The 16044-nt window shown below is 41.4% G+C and overlaps 1 protein-coding gene across 1 annotated transcript; it reads left to right on the plus strand.

Moving 5' to 3' along the window:
• Nucleotides 1-267: 267 nt before the first annotated feature.
• Nucleotides 268-6290, plus strand: CHST3 (carbohydrate sulfotransferase 3). Its single transcript, XM_063307523.1, has 2 exons — nucleotides 268-532; nucleotides 4570-6290. The coding sequence occupies exons 1-2, from the start codon at nucleotides 396-398 to the stop codon at nucleotides 5807-5809; spliced, it is 1377 nt and encodes a 458-aa protein (XP_063163593.1). The 5' UTR covers nucleotides 268-395; the 3' UTR covers nucleotides 5810-6290.
• The last annotated feature ends 9754 nt before the right edge of the window (nucleotides 6291-16044 follow it).

Consider the following 16044-nt stretch of genomic DNA (forward strand, 5'->3'; position numbering starts at 1 on the left):
TGTGATATGCCAAGCATGGTTCGTGGCTTGACAAGTGTGAACTCAGCCACTGTAAATTAGTGAACAAGTCAGGATGAATGCAGATCACAGCTTAGCAGAGTGGTGAGGCCAGTAATTGTCTACACATCTTAAAGTTGCCAAGGTTGAGGAACCCTGGTCTGAGAAAAGGCATGGATGCGCATGCACTTATTTATTTGTCTCTGAGCCTCATGGGAGGATGCTCAATCCTTTTCATCTTCTCTTTCTTTCTGCAGGACAGCCTCTCCTGATGAAGGTAAACTAATCCTAGACACTGCTTTCCACATTGCTGAAGAACCACAGGACAAGGAAGGTTTTATTTTCCATCTGCGAGGGAACTTCCTCTGGCAAGCTGTCGAACAATATATTCTTTTCCCATGGATAAAATTTTCACATTGCCTCAAGACGTCTGGGAGCTGTTGCACCGCCTGAGAATGAAGAGCAAGTACGCCATTCTTCTGGTCTTTGTGGTAGCCCTTGTCATAATTGAGAAGGAGAACAACATCATCTCAAGGTAGGGGGAAAGGAAAAGAGGCTGTGCGGGAAAAGAGGCTTTCTCGGTCTCCTTGGTCTGGCCTTCAGGCTGCCCACTGTATCTTATCAAGCTTGCAAGTCCCAACTTGCTACCACCAGTTCACCAGTCTTTTGGAACAAGGTAAATATTGGCATTTCCTAGTCTGAATTAAGTTGCGTCTTTATTCAGGAAGGCAGCCAGATGGCTCTTTTAAGCATGGCAACATACCTGTGATGGACATGCATTCACATATCAATTATCAATCGATAATGCTTTATTGTTCAGGTCAAAGGGAATAAATGTTTACCTAAAACGAACCAAGGAATAAATAACTTGTACACATCTGTACCTTCTAGCTGAGTTCACATATCACAAACATGATTTATTAAATAAGCCACATTTGGCAGGATTTGTATAACACAGTAAGCCAGAAAGCACTCTTCACAAGCCACAGTGACTAGATTCACGTAATGTGGTAAATCAACATCAAACAAGCCACATTATGGATTAATTCTATATGTCAGTCTAGTCATTCTCTTACTTATTGTGTATTACCATAGTGGATACACACATTACTTAATATAGGTTACAAGATTAGCCCAATACAAATAATCTTTGAGGGGAACCACAACAAATATTAGTAATTGTAGCTTTTTTCAGATTTGCATGATAAGCTGTCCTAATCAAAATCCACTCTTTTGCACAGCTCTTTATGATCCTCTTTTGCAAATCTGTTTTGGACAATGGTTCTAACATTTTTTTTCTGCAAGGATCCTCAGGACCAGTTTAAGGGGGTACAGCACATGCAGCTGCACTGAACCCCTGAGAAGTAGGGAATCCTAACCAGGCCAGCAGGTGGAAAGTTGCTTTGGGTGAATGATCTGAGGTGTAAAAGCAAAGAGAGGTCATCACTGCCAGGAGAGCACCTTGTGTTGACCCTGAGTGACCACTGCTGTGCATTGATCTTTCCCCCTCAGAAATCAAAGGACCTTGGGCTAGTGGGGGAGGGGGTATTTATTTATTCGTTTATTTATCATATTTATATAGATACTCATCTCACATAAAGTGAGTCTAGGTGAGTTACTATATATTAAGGGGAAAGGAAAAGAGGGTTCAGGTGGACAGGCTTACCCAGAGGCTAATCCAGTTCAGTGTTGACCAATGGGTAGATCAGGCTAACCTAAGCAGGATTTTACTGCCTGTTGAGTTGTGCTGTTCTATTCCTGGATCATTTTGTCAGTACAATAGACTATTTCATCTAAAGTGTTTTAGACCTTGTTTTTCTCCTGTAACCACCCTTGTCCAGCTCCCGTTATCGGATACGGACATGGGAAGTCTAATACATTTTGCTTTTCTATGGCATGTGCTGTGGCCCCCGTTACATGTTTTTCACCTGTGGCCCCCTTGAAATATCCTAGGGCCCCAGGGGGGCATGTGGCTCCCATTTGAGAACTTCTGGTCTAAAACACACACTTCATCATATCTTCTAGTTGTTATACTTTACCAATAAAACTCCTCCCAGCCTCCTGCAAGACAGCAGCAGCAGCAGCATTCAAATCCTTCAGCACCTAACAGTGCAGAGCCAGACAGACAAGCAGCAGGAAATGAGTGTTGGAAAAACGGGGTGAAGAATTTAAGAAGGAAGGCAAAATCTACTGATTGAGAACTCAGGATGATGGGGAAGATGATACTACTTGGAATGGAAATTCAACCCAACAAATATAGCTTGAATAAACTGTACATACACTGATTTTTTTCCTATTTGATTTCACTTCAGTTAAAACATTCTGCTGCATAAGTGGACTTGGATGGGTATTCTGCCTGGATTGTACCTTTTTCCTCATCATACCACATGGAATAAATGCTAACGCACTTGGATAGCTGGATTCTGCAGATGTAACTACTGCCAAAAACAAAGACTATAACAATCTTCCACGTCCCATCAGCGTTTAGAATGTCATATTTACTACGTATACTGCCCTCTAAAGACACTTTTACCTATATAAATCTTTGAGCAAATGGGCAGCTCCAAATACAAAATATGTCAGCCTAGAGGAGTATAAATCTGGCAAATTGGATAAGGTTTTTTTTTCTGTAATGCTTTTGTAACAACAGCCCAATATTCATAGTTTTTATCTCACAGCAGTCAATAAAGTTTTTTTTAAAAAAGAATACTTCGCCACTAAAGCATTGAAATGTAAAAAAAATGAAAAAAAAATCACACATTTTGTATTTTGTTTTCTTTCCCAAGCTGTCATACCAAACTTTTAAAGCAAAGGAGCAACTTCTTAAATAAGTTTTAAATCGTCACTTTTGATTTTGACTTGTGTTTTGGCTGAGCAGCTTTCTTGGCAGCATGGTGGGTAACTACTGTCTTCCTCAAATCCCTGTATATCCTCTGTGAGGGAGAAGGTCACAGCTCCTCTCCCTTCAGGGAAGAGAGTTGAGAGAAATTCACGCCTCCCTTGTTGGTTTGGCAGAGTTGCTGCTGCAGCATGAGGTGCAAAGCAGACTCTGTGTCAATCCCTACATTCTAGAAAAGATGCTAATGCCAGGTCTGTAATATTTTATTAAGTTCGAACTCTGCTTCAGAGATACCGTGTTTTCTTTTTCATCCATCCATTTGAACTTGGACAACTGTAGAATATTTGGGACTGACAGTATAATATTCATTCCCATAAATGTCCTTTTTTAAAATTTAGGGTCTGCTAAAATCCAGATTACTCCACAGTGTGATCTTTTTACGTTTTCTCTTTATTCTCCCCAACCTTCAGATGCTGTAATGTCCCCATCACTACTATTCACCATCCCCAGCCCTTTCTCTGGTTATCTTTTCCAGTTTATAAACCTCTGTTGTGAGGTCCTTGACTCCTTTCTACTTCTTCAGTACATGGTATAATGCAATACGTTATCAGTCTCACAAAAATGGCACTCTGCATTAAACAGCATATTTGAGGCCTGCATGCAAATTTTATTCAAATGTGATCATGCAAATTTATCGTAATAAAGTAATAATTGCATAAGTTTACTAGTTGCTGTGGGTTAAAAGGAGATGTCATCTCAAGGAAATGCAAGTCCTACCACAGGTAGGGATCAATCAGTATCAAGCTACCTAGTTTAGACATTGGAGGTCTCTCTCTGAAGAAGAAGTATTTGATTTTTTAAAAAATAAAACTTGTAAGTATTTACATGATTCTTCTATGTACATCTTTACTTTCTTGTTCAGATTCTGTGGGTATTCCATTTTGAATACGTAATTTTATAGTCTAATTTGGCAAGAATCCATCTGCAGTGTTAAACTAGGGCTATGTGTAGTTGGGCCCTTCAAACTTGACACAGAACACCAAAATTCCTGAAACTCATAGAGTCATAATGGTAATCTTTTATGGCACCAGGACTGAATGTTTAGGATATTTATACAACCAGAAGCAATAATAATTAATAAATTATAATTACAAGTAAGAAATTACAAGTAAGAAACAGAAAACTGTTTCCATTCCATCTTGCTACCACTGACATACATACATACATACATACATACATACAATCAGTTTATACTGCCACAGCTGGTCCTTACGGGGCAGTCACCTTGGATGGCAATTACCAAACAGGCTTGGGAACATTTCCTTGATGTTTTGAGAGGTTATCAGATTTCAGCTGAAGAGTTAGGTACGCTCCCATTAAAAGCAACAATTTGGTGCTATCTCTTTGGTTTAGCAATGTGCTAAATGCATTACATTTAATGTGTGATCTGGGCCACATTCACACCATGATGAGAACTGACACGTCTATAGTCATCTCATTATAATTTAAACATCTTCCTAGCTTATGCTAAGTTCCTTCCAGTCCAAAGAGATCCTGTGCAAGATGCTCAGCGGTTCCTCAGCAGACAATTGAGTGGGGAAGGTGATTCTGAAGGTAGAAGAGAAGAACCTTGCCTTGAATTAAAAAAAAAAACTGTTCTATCAATCTCAGAATAATGGTTTTCCTATCACTGCTATTGCTACCCTTGATTATTGTATTCTTTCTCTTCACAGGGTTTCAGACAGACTAAAGCAGTCTCCACAGTCCCTGCCAGAAGCCAACAGCACTGATTCTGGATTGGTGCAGGCAGAGAATGGCTCCCTCCTGTCCCTCAGTGCTCTGGATTTGGCCTTCTCCCAACTTAAGCACCGGCTGCAGAACATCACTTTGCAGCTTGGTGGCACTCTGCTGGCCCCCACTCCAAGGGCACGAAAACATGTTCTCTTAATGGCGACCACCCGTACCGGCTCCTCCTTTGTAGGGGAATTCTTCAACCAGCAGGGCAATATCTTCTACCTCTTTGAGCCACTGTGGCACATAGAAAGGACGGTGTCCTTCGAATCCGGTGGTGCTAATGCTGTAGGATCAGCCCTTGTCTACCGAGATGTTCTGAAGCAGCTCTTCCTCTGTGACCTTTACATTTTGGAAAACTTCATCATCCCTTTCCCAGAGGATCACCTGACTCAGTTTTTGTTTCGGCGTGGTTCAAGTCGCTCGTTGTGCGAGGAGCCTGTTTGCACCCCGTTCATCAAGAAGGTCTTTGAGAAGTACCACTGCAAGAACCGCCACTGTGGCCCCCTGAATGTGACCCTGGCAGTGGAGGCCTGCCTGCAGAAAGAACATATGGCACTTAAGGCAGTTCGGATTCGACAACTGGAGTTTTTGCGTCCATTGGTTGAAGATCCCCGCCTGGACTTGAGGATAATTCAGTTGGTGCGGGATCCTCGGGCGGTGCTGGCCTCTCGCATGGTGGCTTTCTCAGGTAAGTATGAAACCTGGAAGAAATGGGCTAATGAAGGTGCAGCAACTCTTAATGAGGATGAGGTCCAGAGATTGCGGGGCAACTGTGAAAGCATCCGGCTCTCAGCTGAACTTGGTTTAAGGCAGCCAGCATGGCTCCGGGGTCGCTACATGCTAGTCCGCTATGAGGACATCGCCAAGTCACCCCTCCAGAAAGCCAAGGAAATGTATAAATTCACTGGCATCACTCTCACCACACAGGTGGAGGACTGGATCCGGAAAAATACGCAGGCCCCCCAAGATAGCAATGGCATCTACTCCACCCAGAAAAACTCGTCCGAACAGTTTGAGAAGTGGCGATTTAGCATCCCTTTCAAACTCGCCCAGGTGGTGCAGAATGTCTGCACTCCAGCCATGAACCTGTTTGGATACAAGCTGGCCAACAGTGCTGAGACTCTTACAAACAGATCCATCAGCTTGCTAGAAGAGAGGAGGAACTTCTGGATCACGTAAAGTTTGCCTTCATTGGTGGATTTTTCCAATCATAGCATTCTGTGAGTTGAGAAAGAGAGAATGCAAATATATATATATTATTGAGGAAGGCACACATGGGCAGGAAGGGTTGGGTGAGAAGCCGTCTTTGGCTGTTTTGCTTCGGCTTGTCTTGACTGTTCAGGCAAGGTGCTTTGGGCTTTTTCTGGAAGCAGGCATCACTTGCTGACTTCCAGGTGGATTATAAGGTGACCACAAGCATTGACATGAAGAAGCATTCTGAAGCTGACACAGAGTAGAGGATTAAACTCTGTGTTCCTGTTTCCCTACCTTGTGTCCACATCCTTCTTGTTGGAGATGTTGTTTGTCATCATCATCAAACATCCAAAGAGAGGGAATGTTTTATATTTAAAATAAATTTAACACTTGGAAGAAAAACATGGGTTTCTCAGCTTGCAGAGAAGATGTGAGAGAAGCAGAGTGTTGCACTGATCTTGTCTAAGGCAGCCTTAAAGAATCTGTCAAGCAGATATTTGGGAAGAGAGGCAGGGAAGGAAAGAAGCCTATTTGGCGCAACTGACAGGGAGAAAGCTGACTGCTTCATTGTGTAGACAGAGGTGGTTTTGTACACGCTCTCCCTGAAACCCTCAGATAAATTGATGCCTTGTTGAAATGGAGGAGGTGTGACTGGCTCACACCGTTCGTTGGGGAAAGGGACACATGGCATAGAGCTGAAATGGCTCTACCCATAAGTGTAAGGAGACTTTGGGCTATACGCAATGCCATGCACTGCTTAGTCACTCAGCGCCTTGAATGAGAGGTTTGAAGGAAACAAGCAATGAAATACTCTAGGAGGAAGCGAATGGAACGATAGTCCTCTTACATCTGCGAACGTCAACTTTTCTTACGCCGTTAGTTGTGCTGTCCAGTAGCCTTTCTTTTTTAAGTCTGTTGTCCGCTTTTCTTGCTTATCTCTGAATCAGTGGTACCGACTCTCATCCGGTGTCTGGGACACTAAAGAGAAGAATGCTGCTTCCTCATCTAGTGAAAGAAAGCTGTGGTTTTAATTGCATTTTTCTCCTTCGCCCCTATAATTGTGTTAGTGTTCTTTAAAGTGATGTTGGAAATTGCCAGTCCTTCCTCTCTGTAATTTCTGGGGGAACGGTTTTCTCTAGACTGCCTCTATTGAAGCAGAAAGAGGAAGTGTGGGAACGGAGAGAGCAGGTAGACTCGGTCAAGAGTTAGGCAACAGAAATGATCTTTGTAAAAGCAAGAGACAGGGTCTTGGATTGCCACCCTAGAATTCTTACTCATTTTTGGCTTAAGAGTTTTGCTTGTTATTTTCATTGTTTGCTTCCCATGCTGCATCCAGAAGCAAACATCTAATGAATTCCACTTAGCTGTTGATCTGAAACACTTATTAACATGGCAGAAGGTATAACCTGAGTGGGAATTTGGAATTTCATCCCAGATACATGTGCTTCACAAGGACAGCCATGTCAGGATTTTGGCTGCCCAAAAAAAAAAATGCACTGGCTTAGGGCAAGCCAACCTGGTGTTCTCTAAACTTGGCTGGGCTACAACCCTCCCAGTTCCCAGGAATTTTGTTTAAATTGTAACATTTTCAACATATCCAATTTGGAAAAGTTTGTCATGGATTATGACACATCACTTTGAATTGATAAATAGATGAATTCCCCCCTTCCCCCAAAAGAATAGTAGTATGTTTGTCACCTCTCTGTGCATTCATTAACAATCAGAGTCCCTGATTGTCTTGCAGTGCTGATTTAACACCTAGCAAAAAACCCATTTTTTTTTCTGTAGTGGGAAAAACGTTGGATGCTTCAGCTGTTTTTGTTCCTTAAAACAAAAAAGACAATCCTTCAAGTAGCTATTTCTTTTCTTTTTCTTCTTTTCCATGGAGCACTGCGGTGAATAAGCAACCACATTTATTTTGACTCACTCCGAGTAACAAAGATTGGCATGACCATCATTCTGTTTCATGGCATTGATTGAGTGAGTAGAATGGGGCTTTGCATAGATTTGGCAGGAATGTGTAATGATGAGTTTGTCTTTCCCCTCTTGTTTGCCTGAAAGAAAAAGTACCTGCTTCCAAACATAACAGCACATGATAATGCAGGTTTATCTCTGAATAAAATGGTTTTGAGATACCATTAAGTTCTTCCAAAGTGCTGGCCAAAATCAGAACCTTAAGGCTGTACAGCCCCATTGGATGTCTGGATTGCCGACAAAGCTGAGTTTTCTACAAAAATATATCCAGAAGGAAAAAGATGGTGCATCAGCTAACATTCCCACAATCAATTCCAGTCACATTTGTGATTTGGTTTTCCATTTACTATTTCACTGGTGGTATTTATTTTGAAGGCTAAGTAGTGACTAGTTCATATATTCAGATTAATTGGTAAATTGGTGCCATTTCTACATGATTCATACAGTGTGTCAATTTATCTTCAACTATAAGTCATAGCAGTCTTTTATTTAGTGGCTTCCCCCATCTCTGTTAGTTCATTGCAAGGATGCATCATCCCTTGCACCAGATGGGTGCTTTTGCACATAACTTTTTGTCTATGACAAGCCTTTCGGATATCCCTGCATAACCTTGGATGTGCTCTATTTCAGAACTACATCCAATTCTCTTAGAGGAAGGGTGTTGAAATATTCTGCCCATCCTACAAAAACATTCTGAATTAAATGTTTCAACCAGCACCGTATTTACTGTGCAACTGTGTTTTCCTATTGCAATGGGCTATTCTTATGTTTCCCTGTTTGGTGGGGGTGGAGCTTGGAAATTTATCTTAATTTTTTAATGATTATTTATGTTAAAGAGCTAGGGCTTGATAAAGAAAGCCACAACTTCCTGCCTCATTTTGAAGTTTCTGTTCTTTTCTTTTTGAAAGCTGTAAACTCTGCAGTTCGTTAATTTATTTATTGTATGGAGAAGGTAACAGTTGCTTTGCTAGAAGGAATCAAAACTGCACAAAAATAAATAAAAACAATTTTCCCAAGAATCAGAGTTCAAAGTCAGTTATATTAAGAGTGGCTCAAGGTAAGTAAAACGTGCTTATGTTTTTCTTTTTTAAAATGCAACTCTTTTAACATTAAGGGTTCCATTTAAAGGAAGGAACAGGATAGGAAACAATTGCATTTCATTATCCCTGAATAACCTTGGAGTCAAATAACACTATCTTGGAAACTGATTAGAGAAGCCATTTTCTTTCCCAGCTAAATTTTCTGTATCCTCAGTTCAACATAAACTTTTCTGCTGCACAGAAGCAAATTGTCCTGATTACCAGGAAACACACTGAGACAATGACTTGGTCTCTAATATTTATTAGTAGTACTTAACAAGAATCCTAACAAACTGAGGAAGCGTGGGAAAAACCCAGCCATATAAACCCCAAGGGTTAAGGCGGTCCCGATCTGTGTCTCTTTGAATGGCTGAACAGTTCCTCAGTGCTACGCATGCGCTTGACAGTCTGGGTGGGAGCCCCCTGCTCGCCATCCTTACTCATGACACAAATGATTTATTATTTCCCATAAAAAGAAAAACACGTAGTTGCAATCACATCAATGTGTTAAAGAAAGTATGCACAATGTGGTGCATGTAATGTCCTATTTTTTTAAAAAAAAAAACTTAAAATTTAGTGAAATTTTGGAGAAAGGAACAATACTGTATACAGTTTTGTAGCACCAGCACCAAAACCCGATGCACATTTCTGCACTGAAGCCAACAGGGCTTACGTATTCCTGCATTTGTGAGGATTGTGGTCAGAGCCTAAATTTATCCTTCCAGCATGAGGGATTGGTCGATCTGAAATCAAATGATCTGTGTTTTGTGGACACTTCTACACGCAACTGGCAAAGGTCAGGTTGCAGCGTGCATCTAGAGTACATCTGCTTTCTCTGGATAGCCATCGTGCTAATTCTGAAACCAATTAATTCTAATTCCCCCTTTTGCGTTTTGGCAGCCACAGCAGTTTTCAGTTCTGCAAGACTGAGGGTATTTTTATGGAGACATTATTTAAAATTGATACTATGCAGTCATGTGAAGCTGTGTTGGCTTCAGTGACATACCCCCTGGCAGTATTCCTAATTCCAAGAAGGATGGAAAACAGGCCTAACCTGGAATTCAGTCTCAGTGTAGGAGCCGCGGACTCGTCCAGGACAGGGAATTCATTGGCTGCTCTTAGGGGATCCTTCCAAACGGCTTCTCTTTTACAGCTACAAGAATAGACAGAATGTTCCAGTTCTCTGCTAGGTCAGTCATTTGACCTTCCTGAATTCAAGGGTAGTATATTTATTTAAGGAAGACTTTTAAAGACATTTAGTGAACATGTCTCCAATCTGGGAAAGATGGAGGGAGGCCCTGACCTTTTTAAATAAAAGGGAATAGCTTTCAGGTATTCAACCCACTAAACTATAGCAAAGCAGATTTCCCAATACCTCCCGCCCCTTTGTGTTTTCTGACAGTCGGTGCTCTAACACAATGTTTCTCAACCTCAGCAACTTTAAAATGTGTGGACTTCAACTCCCAGAATTCCCCAGCCAGCCATGAGTTCTGGGAGTTGAAGTCCACACATCTTAAAGTTGCTGAGGTTGAGAAACACTGCTCTTACAAGTAGAGTTGGTCCCAGACAACGGGAAATAAAATTAGCGATGGACTCATTTGCTGTGTGGCCTCCTGAAGTTAGCTGTCTCCAGACAGCACCAACAGCTCCCTGTCAGCTGTCAGGATATTTTTAGCAAAGTTGTTGTTTCAGAGATTTAGGGGAAAGGTATAGGTGTAGCTTCTTGCAAATAAAAGGCAATCACGAACCTTTCACTGATCAAGAGACTTGAGAGGAATCATCTCAAGATCTTGGAACCGTCATTTAAGGGCTATATAATAGATATGCAGAGCATTTGGAAGGTGTTTCACAGCATGTATTCGTGTGAAAGGAGCACCTCTCTTCCAAACAGTAAAGCAGCTACACTCTCTGGAAGGCTCCCCCCATCCCTAGTAGAAAGCTGTCCCTGGGTGTCTCCATATGCACATCTGCTGGTGGTCCAAGAGGAAGCATGCAGGGGAGATTTCAAAGCAGCCATACATGCCTTGCAAAGCTACAGGTGCTGTAAAGATTTGGTGCGTATCCCTTGGGTACTGACATATATAAATGTGTTATGTTGTTAGGTGCATCCCTTACAGATGGGGGAAATGATTTCTATCCTACTGGTGAATCCCTTCCCTCAGAAGAAGAATTATAGTAGGCTTCACCAGTTGAGGATGTTTCCTGACACACCCTAGGCTGTGGAAGTTGACTATAAAAATGCTGAAAACAAAATACAGCTGTACAGTCTTGTACATAAGCAAGATCGTTATGGTAAATTCTCTTGCAACAATACAGCCAAATCTCTACCCATAAAAAAAAGATTTATTTGGGAAATGGGAAGATAAGAATAACAAGAGAAGGCCACAGTAATACAAGGAGAATTCCAAATTAAGTTCAGTCTAAGCAGTTGCATAGTACCAATCTTGCTTTCAGAACATATGTGGAGTTGTTCACTGCAGAGATGTTGGTTGGAGAGAAAAAGTGCATAATGGCCTCTTGCTTAGACATTGTTAGGTAGAGCCCACCTTCAGTTCCTCTTCCTTTTTTCAGAGCAATAGTGTCACCTTTTTATAGGAAGCAACAATAAGCAAACACCATCATTGGAAAGACCCTGGTTTGCCCCACTGCTGTGCTCAGCAAACCAGAAAATTAATGTTCTGATGTCTCAGTCTGCTTTCTCAAAGATCCTTTGTTGGACAATTAAGGGGCAGGCTAGTTCAACCCAGAGCTCTCATTCGAGGCACAAATGATCAGGTTCAAATGATCCTACTTCAGACACGTTATGGGAAGACTCAGCTCTCTGGAAAAGGCTCTAATGCTGGGAAAGGTGGAAAGAAAAAGAAGAAGAGGACAACCAGCAGCAAGGGGATGGACTCGGTTATGGTGGCTATGAGTGCACCATTGGGGATAGATCGTCTTGGAGAAAATCTATCAGTGTGGTTGCTGGAGTCAAAAATGACTTGATGGCACATAAGCAGTCAATCAGTTTTCACCTAGTTAACTACTGTACAGCAGGTCCCCGGTCTAAGAACAAGTTCCTCTCCTGAGTCCATCCTTAAGTTGAATTTGTATGTAAGTTGGAACAGTTATTTAGCATTAGTCAAATGTTTGTCTTAGTATATAGTATGTTTTTTACCATTCTATGCATATATAACACTTAAGAAACACTTCCAAATACATTAAAACTTCTTAAAAATAATAATACACAAAGTACTTTGTATATTTACCCCAAAACATTGTAGTTAACTTGAATTTTTAATATAATAGTCTTTATGGCAGTCAGTTCTTAACTAGGAGTGGTTCGTAAACTGGGACATTCTTAAACCGGGGACCTGCTACAAAGTTTTATGTCTGAGATGTGCATTGGCCACTTTAGGTGATGCTCTAAGGAACATTGTTGAACCATGTCTACATATTAGGGCTGTGCATGCCTCAGAAATGATTTTGAAAGAGATGTGTCAGATGCATGGGAGCATGAGCACAGCACCTTTTTAAAGAAGCCATCCTTTTTTTAGGCTTCCACCTAAGTCTGGAAAAAGGATGCAACTGTTTTAAAGAGATGCAGTTGAGCTCACATTGCTGCAAGTTCTGAAACAGCTCTTCTGAATCATTTTCAAAGTGTGCAAGCTTTGCCACATATTGAGGATCGTCTTAGCTTCACATCTGAAAGGAATGATATGTTAAGAACATAAGTACAGCCATATCAGGTAAGATTTAATCCCAATTTACCATAATCAGCCAGCTGCTTCTGAGATGTCCACAAGCAGGGCTGAGGGGAATAGCATTCTCCTCTTGTGCTTCCCCAGCAGTTGGTATTTAAAAGCAAGTTTCCTTTGATGCTGGAGATAGCGCATAGACATCAGGACTAGCAGCCAGGGTATGCAGTTTACCTAGGCCTGATTTTGTTCTGAAAGCTCATTGGAAGCTTATTAATAGTTTGCAGCATTTGTATTTATTTAAAAACCTAGAGTTTGAACATAAATGAAGACACTGCAATAGATAATCCAAAACTGATTGCTCCCATATCTAAAAAGACAGCCCACTCTTTAAGTTGTTATTTAGAGCTCAGCTCAGTTCACTGTAGTGATGCTCCAAGATATTATCTTTTTTACATACTGGCATCTGATTACACAATCTTTAGGTATGCAAGGCAGGAGGAGAATTAGGCATGTTTTTTAAAAAAAATGTCTGGAGAAGTAGTTGTGTTAGTCCATTGCATCAAAAGCAACAATGAGTTTTGGAATAAATGAAAGCTAATACATTTATTATGGGCAAGCTTCTGTAGACTGCAGTCTATCTATATGTCCATCCATCCATCCATTATTCTCAAGGGGATGGAGTGGGTGAAGGAGGAAGAGAATGGTAAACAACTTTTCAGAAGAATGAATTATTTCCTGATCAATAATCCTCAGTGCAACTGATGGTTCCATTAATCTATCCTTGTGCAATGCCCGCTCTCAGTAACATCCCACTGTGCATTTTTGCAGACTTGACACTGAAGATAGACAGTAGGCTGAGGTTCAGGATAGCCATTTATGTACTGCAAAGCAAAAATAAAAATACGGGAGGAAGTAATAATACTTCCAATATACGTAGATGGATACGCATTCATAAAATTTAGATCAAATTACTATAATTAAGATTTAAAAATATACTACATCTCTCTAGGTGAAGTAGACCATGTGCTTTTTTGGTCTGCTGTCTAGGGTTTAAATAAGGGACACTATAAATAGAGGTACAAGTGGACCAAGTTCTTGTCCACCCTCAGCCACAGAAGCTTCCTGGGTGACTTTGGGCCAGGGACTCTCTCTCAGTCCAACCTACCTCAAAGGTTGTTATTGTGGGAAAAATAGGAGGAGGGAGCACTAGGTATGCCCCCTTGACCTCCTGCACAAAAGGTGGGATATAAATCAAGCAAACAAGGATACATGGCTAGCCTTGGCTACACTGGAAAAGAAAGGGAATTATCTGACCACAGAACACAGTGAAATTGTTTTGCTCACATTATTTGACCCTTTCTGTCACCTTTCAAGAGTCATGATGTCAAAAGATCTATACAAAAGACTATACAAAAAGATGCTTTTTTAGGTCGAGACCCATGTAAAAAAGGGGGCGTGGCTTTGACTGCACAGTTGTGGCTGCCATATTGACTTTTTTTGACTCCCCCTCCCCCCATCCAGCCAACGCCCCTGCAGCTTCACATCTGCAAATAGCATTCAGCATTCCCCAAATTGCTGTAATCCCCAACTCCAGCCACAACCAAGGCATTTGTTCAGTTCTATTAATATCCTTTCCATCAGACAGGCTCTTGACATGTGGTTCAAAATTAACCAGACACCAGCAAGAGGTGGCATCCAATTGGCCCTTGGTCTTCTTGGCTTCCTTTTGCCTGCTTTGCTATTCTCTTCACAGATTCTAAATAACTATCCTGTAATTTGCTGGGAGAATAAACAAGTGAGTAAAATGCAGTATGACAAGAATAGCCAAACAGGGGAAAATTAAAAACACCGGTAGTTCCTCTTACTCACCATTGCCTGGGAGAAAGGGGAGCAAGAATGGTTGCATGGTAGACTCTTCCCAGCTTGGTACTCTGACTGTAACTCAGAATTTCAAGTCAGCGTGTTCTTGGCCATTATGGTACCAGGGTGGAGAAGATGAGGGTATTTCTTGCTTTTCTGGCAGAGGTTGCCTCAGAACTAGGGGGAGAGTGTGGAATGTGTTTATCCTCTGCCATTGACCAAAGCAGCATGGGTCACTGGAAACTGCACATCCCAGTTTCCAAGAATGATAAGCTGGCAAGTCGGAGAGAAATCAAACTGGTCACAACCATTGGCCCCATAAGGAAGCTCTGCAGCTGCTCCTAAGGCTGAAGATTTGAAGGGAAGTGTGGTCTCTTCCTATCCAGAAGACCCTGGCAGCTGGACTGTGCATGGGGATTTGAGTTTTGGGGGGTTGTATTATTAATTCTTTCTATAGGGAATCATTTGATTGAAAAGTAGGGTTCAAGGAAAGGATGGATAGGAAACAGCTTAAACTAAGATCATCCCAAGACATATCTGGCCACCCTGAGAAAGTCAGATAATTCAAATCCAAATGCAAGAAACCTGCACTGAGAAAGTGCACAATGGGATGTGACAGAGACACTTTCTGGTAAGACAGAAGAGTGCATTTCCCCCTTTTAAAAATGGCCCACAAAACCAGTTACTCAGTTGGGGCTTGCCTTGGTCAGCTCCTGCCTGAGATGCTAATCCTCTTCCTAGAATAATGGATCTTAAGCCACAGACTGATGCAGGGGTATCTGGTGTGTGTGTGTGTGTCAAAAAAGTCAAGAAGGTGTCTGTGATTCCTTGATTGAAGCTCCATCCCCTTTTTATACATGCAACATATGTGAGGAAAGGACTGGGCTTCACCAATGTGATTGCAACTGCCAACTTGACTTTCTTCACACACAAACACACACACACACACACACACAGGACTGATGCATGCATAAATGAATGTTTCTCAGCCAAGACAAGTAATGCCTAAATCAGTTATTGGTGACTCAATAATCTCTTGGAATGTCTTAGCTCAACCCATTCCAGCAGAGAAAGAGCATTTTAAAAAAAGGAACTTGTGCCAATCTTTACATGGGTATCATAAATTGCAGTAAGTACATGTACATATTTCACAAACTGGAAAAAGGTGGTCTGGAGAAGAGAAGATTAGCAAATAATACAAGAGTCATCTTGAAATATTTTGAAAGACTATTATACAGGTCATGATATTGTTCCAGAGGAGAGATTTGCCTGAGCTACCAACTTTAAATTGCAAGAAGGAGTCCCTTCTATATAGCCCAAGGCTGAACTGTCTCCAAGTGTGGTGGGCATTCTTTTATTAGATGTTCTGAACAGAGGTTGTGTGAACCCTTCTCATGTTTCCTTTAAGCTAACCAGTTTTGGGTAAGGAATTGAAGTTTCCCCTCCTGACATGTTGTAGCTCCATTCCCAAGATTCCCAACCTATATGGCCTGCAGAGTAAGAATTATGTGTTGTAATCTAGCCTGTCTGGAAGGCACCAGATAGAGGTGCCTACACTGGATAAGACCAGTGAAAATGCCGTTATACTATTACTATTAGTATTGCTGCTAGGAGAAGGATAGGTGAC

The sequence above is a fragment of the Candoia aspera genome, chromosome 6 (assembly GCF_035149785.1).
Source record: "Candoia aspera isolate rCanAsp1 chromosome 6, rCanAsp1.hap2, whole genome shotgun sequence".
NCBI lineage: Eukaryota > Metazoa > Chordata > Lepidosauria > Squamata > Boidae > Candoia > Candoia aspera.